A 23,311-nucleotide genomic window follows, 5' to 3' on the forward strand; every position below is an offset into this window, starting at 1 on the left:
GTGGACACGGGGATGATGAGAGGGGACGCTGGGTGCAGGCGGATGGAGGACAGCGTCCAAACACGGTGGAGGATGGAGCGGCTCGGAGCCCCAGCGCCCGATGTGTGCACGCTTCATCGGGAGGGAGGGATTCGGGGTCAGGCTTGAGTGTGTGCGGACGCAGGAGCTCGGTGTGTGTAGGAAGAGGGCAGCGGAGAGGGGAGTTGGCGAGCCGTCCTGTTTACCGGAGGGAGGTGAGGCACACAGCGGAGACTCGGCCAAGAAGGAATGAGCAGAGTCATCGGGCTCCTGTAACACGACGCGCCGTCCTGATTGCCCGTAGCAGCTGCTCAGCCACCGTATCTGTGTGAGCGTGTGCGTCTCCTCACATGTGTGTTAATGCGGCATTTTATGTTCAAGTGAGGTCGCTGGAGCGGCTGGAGCTTTCGCTTTGCATCAGTCTGTGTCCTAACCTGCAGACCGACGGCTGGGAACTCAAGACCTTATTGCTTTTGGCTTGTCAGTCTGATTTGGTCTTTACTGCTTTATATTTTTAATGTGCTGTTTAAGACAAAATGTATTTCACAAAGCAGAAGGCCAATATTGATCAGACTTAGGTTTTAATTGTAGTTGTTGTTGAGCTAAATATTTTTTATTTTTCATTCTTCTATGAAATTCTCTGGTAATGACTGCTGTTTATTAGGAAGGACTTTCCAATATTTAACATTACAGAATATATAAGGTAACATAAGTGAAGCAATAGATTTAATTTAAAAAAAATCTAATTTTCAAGAAGGAAATATGTTTAAAATATCTCAATCTACATTTTATACATTCAATCTCCTCAGATCTGCCTTTTTTAACAACATCAATTTCCCTTTGCGCAAAGTATTAGATATTATTCAATATAACCTTTTGTGTTTTTCTTTGCCAAAAAGTACTTACCAGGTACTTACACAACACCAGATAAAACCCAAACTGCAGTGAGCTGGACTGTCAGAATGGTGAGTTCTGAAGTTGTATTTCATCAGCAGAGGAAGTCAGTGAAACAGGAACTCAAGTAAGCACACGTCATTATTAGCACATGTGGCTTTTTCATCTGACGTTTACTCGCTTGTAAAATACAAATAGTTTTTGTTCACTGAAATGTTGCCTTAAAGAAAAGCAATGCTCAGTTTGTAATCGAGCAGGTAGAGGAGTGGCTGGATTATTTGGAGCCTAACCTTAGGTGCTCCAGACAAAAGTGATCCCGGCTGCTTGCTAAACACATCAAAGGATGTAAGCAGACGCCACTTGGACTCGGCGTGAAGCGGCTGCTAAGCTAATAAGTAATCTGATGTACAGAGGTAATGTCACGGTCTCTTCAGACCGCTGGGAAAGTCCAGGATCTCTTCCCCAGTGACGGCCTTGACTCGTTTTGCTACCATCTTGTCATTTTCGGGGCTTGCGTGGCGCTGAGGCTGGAGCAAATTACACTGAACTATGCAAAAAACTTTTCCTATGTATTGTTTAATTCTGCAGGTTTTTTCATACTCACCTTGACAACGTGCTTTGAGACTAATGCTGGTTTGTAGCTTTCATGGCAGCATCACTGATATCTCAGCTCAGGTCCACTGCTCATTAGAAATTCTTAAAAAAAAAAAAAAAATCAGTGTTTTCTTTTAAAAGTTTACTTGGTGGTTTGTTGGACTGCATTGGAGCGTCTCATGGGCTGGTTTTGGCCCACAGGCCTTATATTTGACACCCCTGGTCTAACTCCATCAGCATATCCATAATTAACCTCTAAATCCACAAACAGCCCGCCGGCATGACTGCACTTTTATTATTATAATAAATATCTTTCTATCAAAGTGTTGTGGATAAAATTTGCTGAATGTCTTTTAAGATAGCATAATTTTTTAAAAGATCAGCAGTACAAGACGATGAAATGACATTCAGTAATTTGTAGGTGAGTAAAAGGATTTTAAATCCTCCTCAAAATAAGGATTTTTTTTTCAAGAGAAGTTATTTCTGTTTGAGACAAGATTGATGCTCTTTCAAAAATGACTGATGTGTGAAATTGACTTCTGCATTAGTGTAACGTAATTCTGTCTAATTCTGAGACTGCAAGTGACTTTCAAAAACCAGTTTGCTGCAGTTTGTTGGGTTTTTTTAGCAAAAAAAAAAAAATGCATATTACAGATTTTATGTAAAGATCAAAATAGTATTTATTTTATCTAACTAACAGAGCATTTTGGTGAGTTTATGTTCTTTATCGTCCATTAATCTGAACAACATGACCCTGTGCTGAGATCTCAGCGATGCTGCAATGAAAGATGACTTCCTGGTTTCTATCAAACCAGCCTGAAAGCCACGCTGTCGGGGGGAGGTTGGAAAAACACCCAGAATGCACCAGAAGCCCGCTCTGGCCTTTGGTTGGTAACATGTCCTGCTTGATCGTTCCTCCTTCAGCTCCCTCCAGGGGAAACCCCGCGGTGGTGGTATCGCTTCGCCATGCAAAGATGGCGACCCTGCTCCCTCCCCCAGGCACCGAAGTCTTCCGCCTCTTCACCCCGGAGTCGCTGGTGGAGATCGAGAGGCTCGCGGAGGAAGCTAAGAAGGCAGCAGAAGTAGAGGGCCATGAGGAGGAGGAGGAACCGCTGGCCCCGCATGCCGATCTGGAGGCGGGCAAGAGTTTGCCCATGATCTTCGGCGATCCGCCGCCGGAGCGGCTCAACACGCCCCTGGAGGAACTGGACCCCTTCTACAAAGCACAGAAAGTCAGTCTGTCCTGACGCAAGCCTGAAATGTGTCAGGCTGTATTACCTAACGTAAATTTCTGTTATCACAACCGCGCACACCCCATCACTTTCACAATGTATACAATTTCAGGGGTGGTATGCATGCTCCGCGTTTACATTTCACAGTATTATTCCAGGTTTGTCATCATAAATTCTTTGTGGAGATGTTGGTTTTAGGAGATATACAGTTATCAAGATGATCTGTCTTTTTTTTTCCCCAGACATTCATTGTGATCAGCAAAGGAAACACGATCTACAGGTTCAACGCTGAACCGGCTTGTTACATTCTGAGCCCCTTTAATGTGGTTAGAAGAGTAGCCATCAAAATTCTCATACATTCATATCCTTTCACCGACTGTGAAGCGCCTTTAAATGATTAATTCAAGAGCGACGGTGCCCCTGTTTGTTTCCTTAATCCTGAGTTAAATTATTCAGCATGTTCATCATGCTGACGATTCTGTCGAACTGTGTCTTCATGACGATGAGCAACCCACCACCATGGAGTAAGACTGTAGAGTGAGTAGATCAATATCCTCCCAGTTTCAGTGATTCGTGCACTGAAGCTGCTTTAACCTGAATCGTTTCCTCACAGGTATGTTTTTACTGGTATTTATACCTTCGAGGCGACAGTCAAAGTGCTGTCCAGGGGTTTCTGCATGGGACCTTTTACATTCCTTCGAGATGCGTGGAACTGGCTGGATTTCATGGTGATCAGCATGGCGTGAGTGTCAGACGACCCCTTTCCAGCCAGTTAGCACCTAAACGAAGCTTTCCATGAATTGATTCATATCCTTCCACAGATACGTCACGGAGTTTGTTGATCTTGGCAACGTGTCAGCCCTCAGGACATTTCGAGTACTTCGAGCCCTCAAAACAATCACCGTGATTCCCGGTAAGTTCGCATTCCTCCATGAGTTGCTCTCTGTGAATAAACCTCAATCGCTTCCGCTTCGCTTCCAGGTTTGAAAACGATCGTCGCCGCGTTGATTCAGTCGGTGAAGAAGATGGTGGACGTCATGATCCTGACCGTCTTCGCCCTCGCAGTTTTCGCACTTGTTGGGCTGCAACTTTTTATGGGCAACCTGCGTCACAAATGTGTCCGATGGCCCATCCAAACAAATGAAAGTGTTTTTAACGCCACCTCTGCGTTTAGTGACACTTTTCCCTTCAGCAACACGTCGGGTGTCAACGATACCATATATTCCAATAGCACTTTTAACTTCATTGAATATATTGAAAATACAGGTACGTACTAAATGCTGAGTTAATGTTTTGCCCTTAGTGGAGTAGATTTCAATTTATTCTTATTTTCTTTTTTGCTCACAGACAATCACTACTACCTGGAAGGCAGCCTAGACGCGCTGCTTTGCGGAAACAGCTCTGATGCTGGGTACGTACCTTCTGTTAAAGCACAGTCCAGTTCCGAAACTACCTGGTGAATACTTGGACTTTTCTCAAAGTCGTGTATGATTACTCATGAATGTGCTGTTACTTACATGACCAACCCTTTTTCAGTACTATGGACAGTACTATGGAAAATGACAACAACCTCAACATAAAGCAAATTTTTATTAATACGTCCTAGAAAAATACAATGGAATGTCAAAAAAAAAAAAAAAAATCTCCTGTAAATGTTGCTTTATGCTTTTTTTGCAAACTCACCCTGACAGTATGGTGTGGAGGTTAGTTTGATAACGAGCAGGGTCACTGAGTCTCAGTGTTGTGTTGAGTTGTGTCCATTACTCAAATCTACTACCACTGGAGTTTATTTTAAAAAATAATAATAATAAAGCAATGTTTTTTGGTGGTTTGACTTTCCTCATTCGACCCTCATGCTGGCTGGTTTTGAAGATTACAGTAAATATGTGTGATAAGAAGGTACAAGACAATTCAGACTTTATAAAAACCATTAAAAGAAGCTTAAAAGAGACACAGAGAGCCAGAGCAATGCCTTTTAAACCAGACCGCAAAGTAGAGCGTCACAGTACTCAATCCGACTTCAGATAAAGGCACATATGAGCAACTCCAATTTGGCCCAAGAGAGAAATGTGTAAAGGACATAACACAAATGCCCCAAACACTTAATGCATGATGCTTTTATATAGTTAAAAAAAGTTGCTATTCCTGCCTGTTTATATTCTGTGGCCGGCTGTGTTTTGGAGGCTGGTGAAGCTCATGCACTTTGCTGACTCTTCTTCCCTGTTGATAGAAAGTGCCCAGAAGGATACACCTGCATGAAAGCTGGGAGGAATCCAAACTATGGCTACACCAGCTTTGATTCCTTTGGGTGGGCTTTCCTTGCCCTCTTCAGGCTCATGACCCAGGACTACTGGGAGAATCTTTTCCAACTGGTTGGCAATTCTTTTATTTGTTCCTTTACAGTTCACGATGACTTGTAGCTTTCCAAGAACCCGTCTTTAGTTCTCGCAGTTTCTGTTTTGCTCCCATCACAGATCCTGCGGGCGGCCGGAAAGGCATACATGCTGTTCTTCGTGGTGATTATCTTTCTGGGCTCCTTTTACCTCATCAACCTCATCCTGGCCGTGGTGGCCATGGCTTACGACGAGCAGAATCAGGCAACGCAGCGAGAGGCCATCGAAAAAGAGGAGGAGTTTCAGCGGCTGTTGGAGCAACTCAGGAATCAGGAAAAGGTCATCTGCACGTGTAATCTGATCTGGCGTTGCACCAAAATCTGTGACAATAGCGACAATAATCACTCAGCACATTCAGTGATTAACATTTGGTATGTTGGACTTAGTGTGTGGAAACTGAGCACTTGTGTTGAATTAGCTGTTTGTGAAAAGTGAAATAAAATAGTCTGGGTAGCTAATCCGTTTTATTACAGTTGCTGTAATAAATAGTTGCCCTGAACAGGCAGTTTACACAGCAAAAAAAAAAAAAAGAAAAAAAAAAAGGTTTGTACTGAGGCTGATAAATATGATTTTATTTGAAATAATCACATTTGACCATTTTTTTCCTCGCCAACAGGCTCATGCTCTCGGTAGCCAGGTCACGCTAACCAGTAAGAAGTCAGTCAGTCGCCACACGCCATCCGAGATGAGCGACGGCGAACGAGACCTCGAACGAGATGAAACCGTCAAAGACTGTAACGGGAGAATTATTCCACGTCTCATGATCAGAGCGCCTACCATGGATCAAGTTAGTCCCTCACACTCACGTCTCAGCTAATCCACTTAGGAAAGTGTATTAAGAAAAGAAAAAGGGGGTGGGAGGGGTTGCATGCTGATGGAAATATTTACACACACGGACTTTTTCCGTCTGAATTGCGTTCTGTGATTTTAACCCACGTTTTCCAGTCTGCTTTAGATTATGAATGCAGAGAGCGGTCCTTAGGCTCTGTGCACAGCATGCTTCATCTGGATAAGCCAGGCTTGACTCAGAGAACCGCCAGTGCCCTGACTGTGATCACTGCAGCTACACTTGACGGTACAGTGACCGGCGTGCAAAACACCCCACAGCTCAGATCCAGCATATTTCTTAGAACGTTGATTCATGAAGTGAAAAACACATCAAACACAGCAACATTCTGTTTATTTCAGGGACGGTTTGGAAACTAAACAGTGAGATATAGCCGTGGAGAGGTGTCAAGTGCCTTCAGGGAATGAAGAAATGCACGAGGCTTAGCATTAGACGCTCTAATGTGAGCTGTGATTGCTCAGATTATCAAGCAGTACAGTAGCATTGTCTCCAGATTGGCACAATTGCTGATCACATTGTGCGTAGCCAAGATTTCTGTTGATCATTTGGTGTCAAGCCCCTGTGGTGTTAAGCTACAGCTATTTTGGCCCAACTACAAAACCACAACTTAATTTTTAATGTCCCTCATGACTGGACTCTGCTAAGTGAAGCGTAATGCCCATTCGCTGATCAAAAACACCATTCGCCATAGTGTGTTTGTTTTTATCGTTGCACCTGTTCATGGGTGAGATATAGCAGGCAGTAACTTAACCGTCTCTTAGATGTCTTAGAAGCAGAGGCATGGGTTAAGGATTTGAATTGTTCATAGCATTTCCAACACTCCAGATCCAAAAGGACAGACAGAAGTACGATGAGTGGCCATACATCTTTAACTTAATTTTATGTTTTCAATGAGCCCTTTTTTTATTTGATTTTAGGTTTGATGCCACTGTATTCCATCTCTCTGTCTGTGTCTAGAGTTGGAGGAGGCTCAGAGGCCATGTCCGCCCGGCTGGTACAAGTTTGCCGACATGTTCCTGAAGTGGGACTGCTGTCCGCAATGGGTGCTCTTCAAAAAGTGGGTGTACTTTGTGGTGATGGACCCTTTCGTGGACCTGGCGATCACCATCTGCATCGTGCTCAACACCCTCTTCATGGCCATGGAGCACTACCCCATGACTCAAGAGTTTAACCACATGCTCACAGTGGGGAATCTGGTGAATATGCACTGTATTAGATGATATTTTATAGAACAGAAATATATCAATATCTCAAGCTTTACTAATATCTCCTGTTAGGTGTTCACTGGGATTTTCACAGCTGAAATGGTTTTCAAGCTCATTGCAATGGACCCCTACTACTACTTTCAAGTTGGGTGGAACATTTTTGACAGCATAATCGTCACTCTCAGTCTGGTGGAGTTGGGGCTGGCAAATGTCCAGGGGCTGTCCGTCCTGAGGTCCTTCCGTTTGGTGAGATGCTCCTTGAGCACGTTTCTACCTATTTGGAAGAGTTAGCGCATGTGCTTTGATAATACTCACTGTAGTTTCTGTCGTGTGTCTTTCTTGTGCTGGAGATAGCTTCGTGTTTTCAAACTGGCCAAGTCCTGGCCCACACTCAACATGCTGATCAAGATCATCGGTAACTCAGTGGGAGCTTTGGGAAACCTGACTTTGGTGCTGGCCATCATCGTCTTCATTTTTGCCGTGGTGGGGATGCAGCTCTTTGGGAAGAACTACAAGGACTGTGTGTGCAAGATCTCCTTAGACTGCGAACTGCCCCGCTGGCACATGAACGACTTCTTCCACTCGTTCCTCATCGTGTTCCGCATCCTGTGCGGCGAGTGGATCGAGACCATGTGGCACTGCATGGAGGTGTCCGGGGCAGCAATGTGCCTGATCGTCTTCATGATGGTCATGGTCATCGGAAATCTGGTGGTGAGTGCAGCAAGTATCCTCCTGTGACGTCTCAGTGCTAAATTTAGAGTACCATATCAGAGCGAGTTATAGGCAGATGTCCAATGTATGGAAGTTTGGAGATAGAGTTACAGCGGTCGGGTTCAGATGGTTTGGAAAAGTCCTGAGGAGATATAGCAAATATATACGATACAGAACAAGTATGTTCTTTTCAAAGGATTATAAATAGCAATGTTGTTGTTTGAAGCATTCTCATCAGAGCTTGCTGTAAAAATCAAACTCGGAAAGCTCATTATAACGGTCACTTAGAAGAGAGCAGCACAGTGAAAATACAAACTCAGAACAACTGTCATCACTGCAAGGTTGTAAATCTGTCAAACTGTTTCCTGAAATCTTTCTAAATCTAACAGTTGTCCTATCATAATGCCTGGAGATTTTGTGGCTTGCATGCCTCGCAAGTCTATTGTTAACCTCTCACCACAGTTATGCCAAGGACATTTTCAGCTACAGGGGGAAAATTCTTTCCACCAGAGGGCATTACTGCCTCCAAAACACTGATCTGAAAGAAAGTTGTTTGGAGCAGCAGATTATTAAACACACAGAGAATCATCAGACCAATATCATATCATTTATTGAGACAGCTTCATGATAGATTTTCAGTCACTTTTTGAGGAAGGTTGTATGAAGCGGGACCCCAGTTAGTGATGCTCTGGGAAGAATCCAAACTGTCTGAAGCATGAAAATACTGTTGATGACCTTTTCTTTTGGCCTGGCAGATCAAGGCCTCACAGACGATCGCTCGCAGACATGATTTCAGCATCATATTTAATGACTGGTGCCAAAACCATTTCCTGTGAGGTTATTCATAGAAATAAAAAGGAAATGGCTCATTATCAAGCACTTAAGTATTGTGCCTGCCACACCATGCCAAAATGATCGTGGATTTCTTGCATCTTGCTTCATCCACCCTCCTTTCGTTCTCATCTTGCACATATTTCGCAACAACGTGAAGGAAAATTCTGGACTGTCGTTAACTCGTCATCAAAGGAGGTTTCTATTTTTAATCAAATGACATGAGCCCCCAAACAGTGGTTTTGACCTTGAGTATGTGCTAAGATACGGCTCAAGTAGGCACGCTGCTGCTGAGGGAACAAACACAGACAGCTGAGCGAGCAGAGCTCAGGTGGCAAAGGGACCGGCTGTAGAGGAAAAGTCATCTGAGAGCCGACGGAACCGTAATTGCTGTCGGTTTAATCGCTGTATGACTTCAGCGCCCCACTATATAGATGTGCATTACGTTTAATATACATCGCTTGGATCATTTTCTTATCTGTATAGAACTTTTACAGTCCAAACTGCCGAATTCCCACAATCTTGTTTGTATTTTCATTAAATATTTTCCCCTTCATGTTGGCTTAATTTTAGTATTTACTATTCTTTCTATGTTTATCATATTTTATTTATGAAATTTTTAGTTATTTGTTCCAGACACATCAAAACTTATACAAACTATAGATATGTACAAAAAAGAAAAAAAAAAAATTGTACTAATATGAATTTGTGGCTATAAGTAGAACTTATGTGATATTGCCACTTCTCCGATATTCAAATTTTATAATTATCCTGCTTTAAGGATCTTTTGTGAAACAGAATATAAATATATAGTACTTAAACATTTGATGTTTTTAAGCATGACCAGTCTCATAAAATAAAAAAAGCCACATTTGTTTCCATTCCTTTATTGTCAGCTTTGATTTTTGGCAGCTCATGCCATCCAGTCAGCACTCTGCGTTGATTTACAGCTCCGACTCTGTAATGAGAGCGATCGTCCTGCCCCCCCCGGCCCACGTAACCATGAGCTCCCGCTAAACCAGAGAAACAGGCACCGGGAAAATTGGCTAACAGGTTTAAGAATCTAAAGATAGTTCCATCTGCAACAGGAGGCAGACAACATCATATTCACCGATGTGCCATCACAGGACAAATTTGATATGTGAGGTCTACTTGAGCTTACCCAGACTTTTTTTTCTTCAGTTCAGCAATGCTTTGCTTACACACTTGATCAGTTGTCATGGAAATAGGCTTTATCACAGCGTTATGCTTGAAATCCAGGTTTTCCATGTGTGTCTATATTGACCTGTGTCATTGGTCGCCAGGTGTTGAACCTCTTCTTGGCCCTGCTGCTCAGCTCCTTCAGCGGAGACAACCTCGCTCCCGGAGACGAAGATGGAGAGATGAACAACCTCCAGATCGCCCTTGGCAGAATAACACGGGGCATCGATTGGCTGAAAGCGTTTGCCGTTCGGAGTGTTCAGCGGGCTCTCGGCAGAAAGCCAAAGGAACCCGAGGAGGGCCACGAGGACGACGCCGACTCCAAAATGGAGGAGATTGAAATGAACCATTTGGACACTGGTCAGACCTTTAAACTGGCAGACGGAGGATCGGGTTGTGTGGCTGAAGGCCGACTCGCTGGATTAATTTTGGACGGAGAACTTTGCCTCAATGTGCCAATCGCAATGGGAGAGTCAGACTTTGAGAACCTGGATGAGGAGGATGACGACGATGAAGACGATGCTGATGATACTCATGATGCTAACGACTCTGATAATTTAGATGAGAAAAATAACCCCCAGCACATAGTAAGGACGATGATTTTAATACCAATTTGTCTGTCCTGTTTGTATTTTTAACTGCCACACTTCCATACCAGCCATGTGATCTTGCTTTAGCAATCAGTTTCAAAACAATGACTTTTCTTTAAAGGAATACTCCGAAGATTTTGGACCCACGCCCTATCCCTATCATTGACAAAGTTAGACAAGCTCATAAATACCTTTTTTTGTCTCTGCGTCCAGTGGCTGGTTCCCAGCTGTTAGCATCGTAGTTAGCTTAGCTCAATTGCTGGAAGTCAATAGGAAACAGAGCCGAACTGACCAAAGTAAATGGTAAATGGTAAATGGTCTACACTTATATAGCGCTTTTACACTGCATTGACAGAGCCCAAAGCGCTTCACACTGCATTAACACATTCACCCATTCACACACACATTCACACACCAGTGGACAAAATACTCCTTCCAGTGGTCCAGGGGATGGCGTATTAGCACATGAAGTAAATCCGAATCGTTATAAAACATTTTAAAAGACGTGTTTTCTTTTCAATCAGTTAAAATTACTTCCAGCAATTGAGCTAAGCTAACTACGATGCTAACAGCTGGGAACCAGCCACTGGATGCAGAGACACAAAAAAGGTCTTTATGAGCTTGTCTAACTTTGTCAATGATAGGGGTAGAGCGTGGGTCCAAAGTCTTCAGAGTATTCCTTTAAGTTAATTATTTTTCAATATTATTAAATTGTGGCACACCTCCATGTGTGTTGCCGCTTTGTACATCTGATTGTACAGACCATGCCTCCATATTTTACCAGCACTATTTTACCAATCTGGTCCAGTCAAAAATGAAACTGTATGGCTGCATGTGGCCCCAATTCTCTAAAAGCGAAATGAACACTGCTCATATAAGCACCTTGTACTGCTTGAGCAGTACAGAATCAAACCTCTAACCTTGTGACTGGCAGTTGACCCGCTGTCCCAACCCAGTCATAGCCACACTCTCTGACCTTTGTGTATTTACTGCATAGAAAGCTTTTCAACCTCATACATTTCCCAAGATAATTCTGTATTTGTATGTGAGATAATCATTGCAATACTCATAAATGTAAAAAAAAATTTCCCCCATCCTCTGCTCTTTCAGGAAGACTTGGAGGAACAAAGGAGCATTAAAGGAAACACTAAAGTGAGTTGCACTGTCATCAAACTGTATAAGGTTCTTATCAGTGGAATGGTTTGTAACTGCGCTGTATCTGAAAATTTGAGCAGCTGATGGGTGCTCTGAATGACGGAGACTCCTCAGTGTGCAGCACAGTGGACTATCAGCCACCTGCACCCGAACCGGAAGAAGTGGAAGAGGAAGAGCCAGACCCGGTGGAGCCGGAGGCCTGCTTCACTGACGGTATGAAAACTAACTCATTCAAATTCTCACTGTTTTTTTTTTGGTTTGTTTGTTTTTTTGTTTTTTTTTTGGTGTCTGCCATTTGTTCTGAAATTCTTTACTGACAACATAAAGTAGTCCTATTCCCTCGTCACAGATTGCGTGAGGCGCTGGCCGTGCCTCACTGTGGACATCACCCAGGGCAGAGGGAAGAAATGGTGGAACCTTCGCAAAACATGCTTCACTATTGTGGAGCACGACTGGTTTGAAACCTTTATCATCTTTATGATCCTCCTCAGCAGTGGAGCTCTGGTAAGTCCCGTCATCGGCGATTCGAAAATGGTGACATTTTCTGACTTTACACTCCCAAGTACCGAATGTCTCTTTTCTACAGGCCTTTGAGGACATTTACATAGAGAAACATCGTTTCATCAAAATTATTCTGGAGTATGCTGACAAGGTGTTCACCTACATTTTCGTCATTGAGATGCTCCTCAAATGGGTTGCGTATGGCTTCAAGACGTACTTCACCAACGCGTGGTGTTGGTTAGACTTCTTCATCGTAGATGTAAGTTTTGAACTTGTTCCAGCCCCGACCTGCTTCTGGTAAATGTCCAGTAAAATTAGTGGTAACACTTGAATAGGAACTGCTTTGATGCCGCCACAGGTTTCCCTGGTGAGTTTAGTCGCCAACTGGATGGGCTATTCTGACCTCGGGCCGATCAAATCCCTCCGAACCCTCCGAGCGCTCAGACCGCTGCGAGCTCTGTCCAGATTTGAAGGGATGAGGGTAAGCTCACCTTTTATCTAGAGACTTGTTTCAGTGTGACTCCACAGTGACGTTTGAGTAGTTTGCACGGCTAACAGCTGCTACAAGATGCACAACCTGTGACGTTTAATGCGTTTCTGTACTAATTTGATTGGCTGTCCCCTGCCAAGTGTGTTGAATGCATGCTAATGTCATGGCTGACTGGCTGAGGTAAGTATCGGAAAGTCAGTCTGAGATGAATAATAAAGCATAGCACTGACTTCTAACAATAAAATTAGAATCTTCTTTTTTCTATACAATTGTAATAAAGTCCTCTCTATGGGCAGGTGGTGGTGAATGCTCTAGTTGGAGCGATTCCCTCCATCTTCAATGTGCTGCTGGTGTGTCTGATTTTCTGGCTCATCTTCAGCATCATGGGAGTTAATTTGTTCGCTGGGAAGTTCTATCACTGCATCAACACCACCACAGGGGACCGCTTCCTCCTCACGGAGGTCAACAACAGAAGTGAGTGCATGGCCATCAAAGAGGCCACCCAGGACGCCCGCTGGGTCAACGTCAAGGTCAACTACGACAACGTCGGGTCTGGGTACCTGTCCCTGCTACAAGTGGTGAGGAGTGCTGTTTTAATCATTTTCTACAAGAAAAACAAACTGAGGACATTTTTATAACCTTGTTCCTGTGATTTCAGGCAACTTTTAAAGGTTGGATGGATATCATGTATGCCGCTGTTGACTCAAGAGAGGTTTTTCTTGTCTTTATTTATATTGAAGCAATAAACCGCATCGTGCCCTTCGTTGACGATTCCCTGCACAATCAGAAGATTATTTTTCAACAGAAATGTATGCTTCGTTTTTGCCGATGCTATTTTTGTCTTTTAACTTTAGATTGAGGAGCAACCTGACTATGAGGCCAACCTCTACATGTACATGTACTTTGTGATCTTCATTATATTTGGGTCTTTCTTCACACTCAATCTTTTCATCGGTGTCATTATCGACAATTTCAACCAGCAGAAGAAGAAGATGAGTGTCCCTTTATCTATTTGCTTTACTTCATTTCACATCTGATTGAGTGTATTACATCATTTGAATGCCTAAAATGATCGCCGTATTGTTTTGTGTCTGCACTTTGGAGACAAGGACATCTTCATGACGGAGGAACAAAAAAAATATTATGACGCCATGAAGAAACTCGGCTCCAAGAAGCCCCAAAAGCCAATCCCTCGCCCAACGGTATGTCACCAATTCACAGCACGGTGAGGATCCGTGTAAATATTTGAGCCATGTGGAGTAAATTGCTCAGTTGCGGCCTCAAAGCTCATTGTCTACACTGAGAAGTATGTAAAGCTGCAGTAATGACACATCAGCTGTGCATGTTTGGCATGACGATGCCATCGGTGACCTCTGAACTGACCTTTTCTGCACACTGCTGGTGTGAACAGGCCAAATGACCCTCCCAGATTTGTATTTCTGTTCCTTGTTAACCCCTCTCCTCTGTGTCTGCTCGACCTGCAGAACCTCATCCAAGGCATGGTGTTCGACTTCATCAGCCAGCAGTTCTTTGACATCTTCATCATGGTGCTCATTTGTCTCAACATGGTGACCATGATGGTGGAAACGGACGACCAAAGTGCAGAGAAGGAGGACTTCCTCTTCAAAGTGAATGTGGCCTTTATTGTTATCTTCACTGGAGAGTGTGTACTGAAGCTTTTTGCCTTGCGCCAGTATTTCTTCACCAACGGATGGAATATTTTTGATTTTGTTGTGGTCATCTTGTCAATAGCCGGTGAGTACCTAATCCAAGATGAAATATGATTATTTTTATCCTACATTTATCCTCTGAATGCAAGTAACATAATTCAAAAAGTCATAGTTCTCAGAAAATGAACTGCAGTCCAGTTCTCAACTCAGAACCAGGTTTCAGGTTACTCGTTTGCCCGAATTTTTCCTTTGAATGCAAAAAAGAAAAACAGTTGTCTAAACAATGTTCTTTAAACTTTTTGCTGTGAATTTCTGTGACTTTGTTTCCATTGTAGACGCCGTCCCTGCTTTTTTGTTGTAGCACCATAAAGCGTGTTGATATACTTTGCTTTTTTTCTTTTCATTTCAGGCACAATGCTGTCCGACCTGATTGAGCAGTACTTTGTGTCACCAACACTTTTCAGAGTGATCCGGCTGGCCAGGATAGGGAGGATTCTCCGTCTTATCAAAGGGGCGAAGGGCATCCGGACGCTTCTCTTCGCTCTCATGATGTCGCTTCCCGCCTTGTTCAATATCGGCCTCCTCTTGTTTCTCATCATGTTCATCTTCTCCATATTCGGCATGTCAAACTTTGCCTATGTCAAAAAGGAGTCTGGAATCGATGACATGTTTAATTTCGAGACATTCGGTGGAAGCATCGTCTGCTTGTTTGAGATCACCACGTCGGCCGGCTGGGACGGGCTGCTACTCCCGATGCTGAACCGGGAGCCGCCGGACTGCGACCCAGACTTTGAGAACCCAGGAACAGACGTGAAGGGGAACTGTGGCAGCCCGGGCATGGGCATGATGTTCTTCTGCAGCTACATCATCATCTCCTTCTTGGTGGTGGTCAACATGTACATCGCCATCATCTTGGAGAACTTCAACGTGGCGCAGGAGGAGAGCGGCGACGCGCTCTGTGAGGAAGACTTTGAGATGTTCAATGAGACCTGGGAGAAATTTGATCTCGATGGAACTATGTTCATCGAGTACAGTCAACTCTCAGATTTTTGTGACACCTTGCAAGAGCCGCTGAGGGTCGCCAAACCCAACCGCTTTCGCCTGATAGAAATGGATCTGCCGCTGGTGATCGGAGACAGGATACACTGCCTGGATGTGCTGCTGGCCGTAACGCAGATGGTGTTGGGAGACACGGTGGAGATGGCGGCGATGCGGGAGAGCATCCAGGCCAAATTCATCCTGAGCAATCCCACCTCGGACTCATTCGCACCGATCACGACGACGGTGCGCCACAAAGAGGAGCGGAACGCTGCGCTGGTCATCCAGAGGGCCTACCGCGCCCATCTCCTGAGGCGCTGCGTCCGCCATGCTGCTTTTCTGTACCGCTCCAGAAGGCAGGGGAAGAATGAAGATCCGCCGGAAAAAGAGGGGCTGCTGTCGCGAAGGTTGGGCGTGCTCTATGGGAGTAATGCAGACCTGGCGGAGGAGATGGAGAGGGCCGATTTAGAAATCCTAGCAAGCCGCCAACTTCTGAATCCAGAGACATCGGCGTGTGACGGAGACAGAGAGGCGGATTACAGTTCAGAAAGCCCTGAGCCAAATGTCTTGGTCGTCCCCGTGGAAATCACTAATGAGGTTTTACTACATTCTGCCCCCATCCAGCAGCTTTTCTCCATACCAGCAAACCTGAGAGAGTCCATTGTATGACAAACTGCACAAGAACATGTCTTCTCAGTTCTTAATTTTAAACTTTTCGCTCCAGCTTGTCTTACTGACTTTAATAATCCAGAGGTAGGTTATACAGTGCTAATGGATCTATAGACCACATTTTGTAATCACTCAATCTTAAAACCTATTCCCATGTTTTCCAATCAGAAATGTGAAACTGCGTGTTTTTTTCCCTGGGTTTTTGGTGACCCAGAGGTCAAGGTTCGAATCCCTCTTAAGGTTTGCACCGGGAAGGCCGTCTGGTGTCAAACATCCCACAAAGGATCAGCCAAGAGATGATCTTCATCTTTATTATTAGAAAAATGTAAAAGAGTTTCTTTGTCGTCAAAGGGGTAAACATTACTTTGGACCAGAGTCTGTAATTCAAGAGATTTCTCATAAAAGGACAGAGCAGAGAGCAGGATTTTTGAATATGGATCCATCCATTTCCTGTACTCATTTATCCATCACCACTGAAAGCTTCCACAGAAGATATTTGATGATGATCTTTGAATGTTCAAAGATTTGTGAAACCCAAAACCAGAAGCAAAAAAGAGCAAACTGAAAATCATATGACAGAAACTACAGCAGAGGGGTCAAACACGTTTCAGTTCAGGAGCCTCATACAGTCTAATGAGCCATAATTATCTTTATTTTTTTTTAACTTTAAAGCTTTTCCTTGTTGTGGCACAGAGTTTACTAAATGAAAATGTCTGTTTTACACAACAAAATCATTACGATGGGTGTTATTTGTGACTATTGACCCAATCTCAACATAAAGTCAACTTTACTGAACATTCTGGGGAAAACTTCTTAAGAGTAGCAGAAAGCCAGCAAACTAGCATTAGCCTCAAAGCCATGCTGTCAAGCAAGTTTATAAAAACATGCAGAATAGAAGATTTTTTTTTTTTTTTTGACATTTTACTGTATTGCACCAGGTTTCAGTAAAAATGTCTTTATGTTGAGATTGTAATCATTTCAGAAGTAATTATTTCATTTTGAGAACACATGTACGTTGTCGTCATGTATTCTCTGCACCACAGCAAAGAAAAACTTCAGAGTTTGCACTATTTTAACGGTTCGACCCACTAAAGATGAAATTGGTCTGTAAATGCCCCCTGAGCTGAAATGACTTTGACATTCCTGGTCTACACTGATCCCAAGCGACGTCAAACAAGTACAAACATAAAGCATTCTAATGTAGAAGTCCATATCAAGGGTTTTTTTGCAAGTTCAAGTTCAAATTCAAACACATCAGTATTTCACTGTGGGAGCTGACTTGACTGCATTATTTCAGTTTTACATTTAAAACTGGATGTAACCCTCTGTTTCCTGTTCCTCCTGAAGTCAGTGTGGACTCTCAACTCGCCCACATGTATTTGGATGGATAACTGTTTAATGAGTCAACAGAAAAAAGGGGGAGATGAATATATTTCCGTCCCTGTCTGACGGTGAATCTCATTATTAGATAGTAAGAGCACACTTATCAACTCTCCCTGACCCAGTTTTTATTGCACTATTTATACCCCGCCCAGGTCAAATAAGAGCAGTTGACTGTATCAAATATAATGATTTCTTCACTGTTATATGCAAGTCTTATTCTAAATGTTCAACCAGTCTTTTTTTCTTCTTTTCTTTCATCTGAAATGATCCTAAAAATCAGAGCAGTCTTTTCTTTCCATTTGGTGGATTTCCATTGAAGTGTTGAGGTTTCGGCACGAGCAGAGCCTGTAAACATACCATGTTTACTGCAAAGCAATGAACCTCCCCAACAATTTCAGCTTTTTTCTACATCTGTCCTTTAAACTATTGTAAGTAATGTCTTGCCTCAGGTCATATCAAGTGCAAATTTTCCTGAAACCTAAATTTAATGTACTACTTCACGAAGATAGTAGCCGATCACCTGTATGTAGAATTTTCTTTCTTTGTTTTGTTAGAAGCTTCACGTGTGGATGGGTTTATTCTGACCGTGTGTAGAGAACTTGCTTCACTTGCTGTTGTGTAAGTCTTAAATGAATTTAAAATGTCTTACTTTGAATGTATAAAAGTTTAAGGCAAGTATTTAGGCTTTCTCAGCAGTTTGTCTCCACGTGTAATTGTCTTTTCTTCTGTCCAGATGAATATTATACGCACTTTCTCTGTTTGTTTTCTGCATCAGACAAATGACTGAGTCTTGTTTGGATCCCTGTCTTAACTGAAAGTTTCTCTGTCGTTCACCCGTCTTCCTGTCTGAGGCTGGTGGTGTGACTTGTCGGACGCTGCTGCGTCTCTGAGGCAGAGGCTCCTCTGTCGTTCAGACCCGCAGGACAGCGGCCTCCTGTTTACGTTTTTACTGGAGGAAAAGCCACACGGGGAGTTTCACTGCTACCATCACAATAGTCATTGCCTGTATATACTTTTTTTCCTTTGTATTGTACATTTCTATCATTTTGTTATTGTAAAAAGTGTCACTACATTGTTAGAATAAAATACATCTTCTAAGGAATACAGTCATGATGTGAGTTCATGGGTCATTTGCTGCTTCCTGCCGGATCTGTCAAACCACTGAACCACTGAGGCCCTCTAGTGGCCATAAGGTAAAAATGTCACATCAATTTTTAACGTGACCTTTTTTCTGAACAGCCACGTCCTGTACAGTCACAAAAAAGTTGAAGGAGTTTTAGTACATATGAAATCCAGTTTCTTTGTTATAGTCTGTAAAGTTGAGCTGATTTTCTCTGAGGATGAACTCTTTGGGTTTACACTTCGTTTCAGGGTGTTTGGTGGACTGGTGCTGCTTGAGATTGAACACTTTCAAACTGTCTTTCACCAGATTTGCGCAATAAAAGAAGTCAAAGACGGGTTTCATGATCATCTGAATCCATATCGGCTTCTTATTATTGTCTGTTTTGTTCTTCTCAAAGTATCTCAAGTTGTAATTCTGGCATTATTACAGCCATTATCAAGTAATACTAAACTTCAAAACGTTAAAAGTTCCAAAATTAAATGAGTACACCTTTAAATAATTACTTAGCTTTATGGAGTGCTGCAACACCTGACCATTAAATCCATAATTCTTTCACTTTTTTTGTTTTAAAATAAAATGAATTGCAATATTGATGAAAGAATGACATTTATTATCAGTTTAACTATGGCACTTTTATTCCTGCATATGTATCTAGGTCTACATGTCTGAAAAAGTGAGGGAGATGTACAAAATCATCATCTTTCCATTGTTATGTGACTCTCACTGATGGTACAGGGCTTTTCAACTCACCTCCCTCACACTGAATGTTCAGTTTCCTCTCTTCCTGTGAATAAAACAGGTCGACTATGTTAAAATGCGAGTTATTTCAGTCGCTGCCTCGGTGCTCGGCCCCTCATTTGCCTGCTGCTGGGTCTGTGTGGTGACAGACGCCCACTGTCTCCAGACGCTTCTGCCTCCTCAGCAGAGAGATCTGGACTCTCTTCAGCCTCTCAAACGTCGTTTTTCTCTCTCATGTCATCATGCGCTGGATGTTAACTAGATGCTGCGTCCTGATCAGCCTGTCAGGTAAATCTAAACTTTTATTATCATCTCTTCAGTCTGAATGAAAGAAGAAAATCACACAAAGACGTTGTGCATTTGAAATGAAGGACGCTTCAGCATCTCCGTAACACTGAGAGAATAGTTAGACAGTTTGGTTTAGCTCTTCAAACTTTTATTTAACTGTCTTTTTCTTAACTACACTGCACAGAATTTGCTTTGCATGTTATTTTGGTACCTTTGCTTCCGGCCCATCTGGAGGAAAAGAGGAAGTTATTCGAGACAAACACTTTATCATTGTCATGTTAATGACCAAATGTCTTGGCTCACACATAACTACAGTTACTATCATTTGATAAGTCAATATGTTATCTCAGCATTTGTTTTCTCCATGAAATATTTCCATCAAGCTTCTGTTTTGTTTTATTAATCAACTGAAAAGTGGACGACCGATAAATTCTGTTTGCCAACCGCCTTGTGACAACAAACTGTTTCAGTCCAGTTTGCTGCTTCTATACATCTTTCACCTCACTGCCAGTTATAACTGTTTCAGTGTGTTTGTTTTCCTCATCCTGTTTTGTGTGTGTGTGTGTGTGTGTGTGTGTGTGTGTGTGTGTGTGTGTGTGTGTGTGTGTGTGTTTTCTAGTTGCCATAAGCAACAGCTTCCAGGTGAAGCAGTATCCCCGGTTCTATGGAGTGAGAACTGGCCGCAAAGTGTTGTTCAACTGTGTCTGGAAATCAAAGCGACCAGGAGTAGCGGAGTGGTTTAAGGCCAGTAAACACGACGACCCCTGGGAAGAAAGACAGCAGATACAGAAAAGCGACCAGAGGATTTTATTTAAGGATAAGGACAACATCCAAAATGCCTTCCTCATCATCACTGACCTACAGCCGGACGACAGCGCGGTGTACTTCTGCAAAATTAACGGAACGGCGGGACCAGGAACTTATCTGCAAGCTGCAAGTGAGTGACGACGGGCTGCTTCTTCTTCATCCATCTCCTGTTCCACTTCAGCCCCTTCAGGGTCACTGAAGCTGACCCCAGAGCGAGACCACAGTACCTCCAGAACATGCAAACTCCACTGTAGACCCAAACCATGGGGACGCGTTAACATGTCAAATCTCCTCCTCCTCCAGAGCCGATGGAGCTGGCTAATGCACAGTCCAGGACCAACATGAAGGACGGGCTGATCGTGCTGCAGGGCCTCATGCTGGCTGCCTTCATCGCTGCTGTTCTGATGCGCAAGCAAAAGCTGGTGAGGATTGACTGCAAGCAAAAAACACCTCAGACAAGTGTGTGTGTCACCAGACTGTGCCTTCAGAGCACAGAAATGATAACTGATAGATGGCTGATCCATTGACTTCCAGAAATGCGATGAAACCCTTCTCAGATGCATCTGCAGCTTGTTGATGTTCATCCTGTAATGGTGCCAAACAATGTCCAAAATCATTTTCACGAGTTTGTTATTAAACCAAAACAAAAGTTGCAAAAATATCTCAAGATACAAACTGAGAGAGACTCAGTTTGTATCTGTGCATGTGCTTCATGAGGTTTAAGCTTCTAAACTGATGTTGTTGAAGAAAAGCAATCAAGATCCAATTAATACTCAACTAAAACAAGATATTTTCTTATTCTGCCAATAGTAAGACTTAAACCACTGCCATTTTAAAACCTAAAACTACAGCTTTGTCAATTTTTATGTGATTGGTTGGCATTTGCAGGTCCCTGAGGATTACAGCGGTTACCTCCGGTTCGTGTTGAGAGAGTGAAACTGTTTGAGTAATATTCGTGTTTTTGTACTTGGCGCTCTCTCAATATGAGAGAATCTCTTCACTCACGTGTCCTCCGCTTCCTTCAACAGATGGAACAGAGTGACATTTTATATGAGGAGCCCGAGACCGACCACATCTATCAGGTTCGGAGTGTGTGTGTGTGTGTGTGTGTATGTGTCTTTGTGTATCTGTGTGTATATCTGTGTTTAACGGTGATGTTTAAACATCCCTGTCTGACATGCCAGGGTGAGCACGCAGCTGTGCACGTGCTTTACATAGGACACCATGCACGAAGATAACAGCACTGCCTCCGTGCATCAACGAGCTTCAAACCACAAAAGATCCACAAAAAAACATGAGGCACAATTGTGAATTTTACTATAGACTTGGCTATATTATCATCATTATCATTATTATTATTTTGTAATGCTGCTGCAATCAGATTGTAACCCAGATTCTCCTCAATCAAGGTCAGAGGGCATCAAACACATTTTAATTTAAATCCGTCCCCCTTCCACACCGCTTTAGGACAGACAGAGACTCCAGCTGAGATGTGAGAAAAGGCAGATTTTCTCTCACATCGCAGCTTTTGATGAGTTAAAATAAAAATGGATCAGATAATCTGAGACTTTTCCAGGATGTACTCCGCTTCTCTCTTTAAAAATGCAATGATATGATAATATCTAACAATGTTTTCAGACTTTGGTGTTAAAACGAACCTTTCTCAATGTCAGTCACTTTGCTGAATTGTTTCACTGCTGCAGACACGTCTTTGAATAACACAAATCAAATCTACTGGGATTTACTGCTTTATTTTTCACTGGAAACTGAGACATGAGGGGAGACTGTGACCGCCCTGTCCCCTCCTCGTCTTCCAGGGTTTGGAGATTGAGTCGTGTGGCGGAGGACTGTACGAGGAGCTCTCTGTTTACGCTCAGGCTGAAGGAGCCGAGGCCCCGTGGGAGTAAGACTCTGCACAACTGACAGCTGTTTCATGACTGAACCCACATCGATGATTGGTGGATCTGTGTTTTTTGTTTTATAATTACTTGAGCTGAAGCTTTACTTTTCATTTAAATTGAAACATCAGAACTTTCTCCACCTCCTTCTTGTTTGGACCTCGATGAAGACGATCCAGAATCCTTCCACTGTGGAGTTCCAAGTGGAATTCCTAGTTTTTCATTTAAAGTCCATCCAGATTGTCTAATTTGAGAAAAGAATTCAGCAAATCGAAGCTCTGAGGCTGTTTGAATGATGATCTGTGTGCTTGATAATCATTAAGGCTGATCATAGTTTTGCAGTTATATGAGCACAAAGACATGAGCATGAGAGAACAATTCAACATGCATTAAAATGTTATGGAGAAGATTTTTTTTATTTGTACTTGAAGATTCATTTCCCCATTTGTAAAGTATGTACTGTTGTCAGGTGCAGCTCTTTGAAAGTAATGATCATATATTCATATGAAAATGTCCCATTCAGTCTGGAGTCAATTTACTTGAATACTGAGTTCATTTTTCTTTCTCTGCAGCTTCATTTTTCCTAAATTCTCTTTTTGAAAATGTCGGTGTGTATCTGTGATCATTACTAGCAGACTGAATTAACCTGTGTTAAAAAAGATCCTTCAGCATGAAACTGAACTGACATTGCAGACGATGTTTTTGGTGCTTCGGTGTGTTTTCTGTTTGGTTTTTCCTAAATTTCGTGGTGACCCTGTTACTTGACAATCAAAATCCTTTTCATTTTTGTTTGTTCGTAATAAATGTGTTTTATGTATCAGAATTCAGCACAGTTAAAGTTCAGTTTGTACAATAAAATCTTTTTATTGTATTAATGTTTTAAATAAATACAGACCGATAAATACAAATAACTTAATCTATTTAATAAAATGTTAAGGAAATAAATAAATGAATAAATGAACAAATAAATAATTTAAGATAATGATAGATAAATAAGTGATTAAATGAAATCAGAGACTCCATGGTGGATGTGATC

At 42.6% G+C, this 23,311-nt stretch overlaps 2 protein-coding genes across 2 annotated transcripts; both read left to right on the forward strand.

Annotated features, from left to right (window-relative positions):
• Positions 1-2,480: 2,480 nt before the first annotated feature.
• Positions 2,481-16,877, forward strand: scn4aa (sodium channel, voltage-gated, type IV, alpha, a). The gene is made up of 25 exons (XM_030097960.1): positions 2,481-2,738; positions 2,981-3,116; positions 3,182-3,275; positions 3,352-3,480; positions 3,560-3,651; positions 3,720-4,004; positions 4,086-4,149; positions 4,969-5,110; positions 5,213-5,410; positions 5,748-5,918; positions 6,077-6,206; positions 6,936-7,174; positions 7,256-7,429; positions 7,538-7,894; positions 10,030-10,464; positions 11,748-11,883; positions 12,020-12,174; positions 12,257-12,430; positions 12,530-12,652; positions 12,958-13,239; positions 13,320-13,373; positions 13,516-13,653; positions 13,759-13,863; positions 14,146-14,416; positions 14,741-16,877. Exons 1-25 carry the CDS (start codon positions 2,481-2,483, stop codon positions 16,036-16,038), a joined length of 5,640 nt encoding a protein of 1,879 aa, XP_029953820.1. The 3' UTR covers positions 16,039-16,877.
• Positions 16,878-19,430: 2,553 nt separating this feature from the next.
• On the forward strand, positions 19,431-23,169 carry cd79b (CD79b molecule, immunoglobulin-associated beta). Its single transcript, XM_030097918.1, has 5 exons — positions 19,431-19,570; positions 20,190-20,507; positions 20,681-20,799; positions 21,406-21,459; positions 22,195-23,169. The coding sequence occupies exons 1-5, from the start codon at positions 19,525-19,527 to the stop codon at positions 22,282-22,284; spliced, it is 627 nt and encodes a 208-aa protein (XP_029953778.1). The 5' UTR covers positions 19,431-19,524; the 3' UTR covers positions 22,285-23,169.
• Positions 23,170-23,311: the final 142 nt, after the last annotated feature.

Source organism: Salarias fasciatus, chromosome 8 (assembly GCF_902148845.1).
Source record: "Salarias fasciatus chromosome 8, fSalaFa1.1, whole genome shotgun sequence".
Classification (NCBI taxonomy): domain Eukaryota; kingdom Metazoa; phylum Chordata; class Actinopteri; order Blenniiformes; family Blenniidae; genus Salarias; species Salarias fasciatus.

What these genes read in the sequence shown, in the direction of transcription:
- cd79b (XM_030097918.1), top strand. Translation starts at nt 19,525, where the DNA reads ATGCGCTGGATGTTAACTAGATGCTGCGTCCTGATCAGCCTGTCAG. An exon ending in CGTCCTGATCAGCCTGTCAG is followed by an intron (nt 19,571 to 20,189) that starts GTAAATCTAAAC and finishes TGTGTTTTCTAG; the next exon opens with TTGCCATAAGCAACAGCTTC. An exon ending in AACTTATCTGCAAGCTGCAA is followed by an intron (nt 20,508 to 20,680) that starts GTGAGTGACGAC and finishes CTCCTCCTCCAG; the next exon opens with AGCCGATGGAGCTGGCTAAT.
- scn4aa (XM_030097960.1), top strand. Translation starts at nt 2,481, where the DNA reads ATGGCGACCCTGCTCCCTCCCCCAGGCACCGAAGTCTTCCGCCTCTTC. An exon ending in GAGCGCCTACCATGGATCAA is followed by an intron (nt 5,919 to 6,076) that starts GTTAGTCCCTCA and finishes CACGTTTTCCAG; the next exon opens with TCTGCTTTAGATTATGAATG. An exon ending in GGAGGCCTGCTTCACTGACG is followed by an intron (nt 11,884 to 12,019) that starts GTATGAAAACTA and finishes CCCTCGTCACAG; the next exon opens with ATTGCGTGAGGCGCTGGCCG.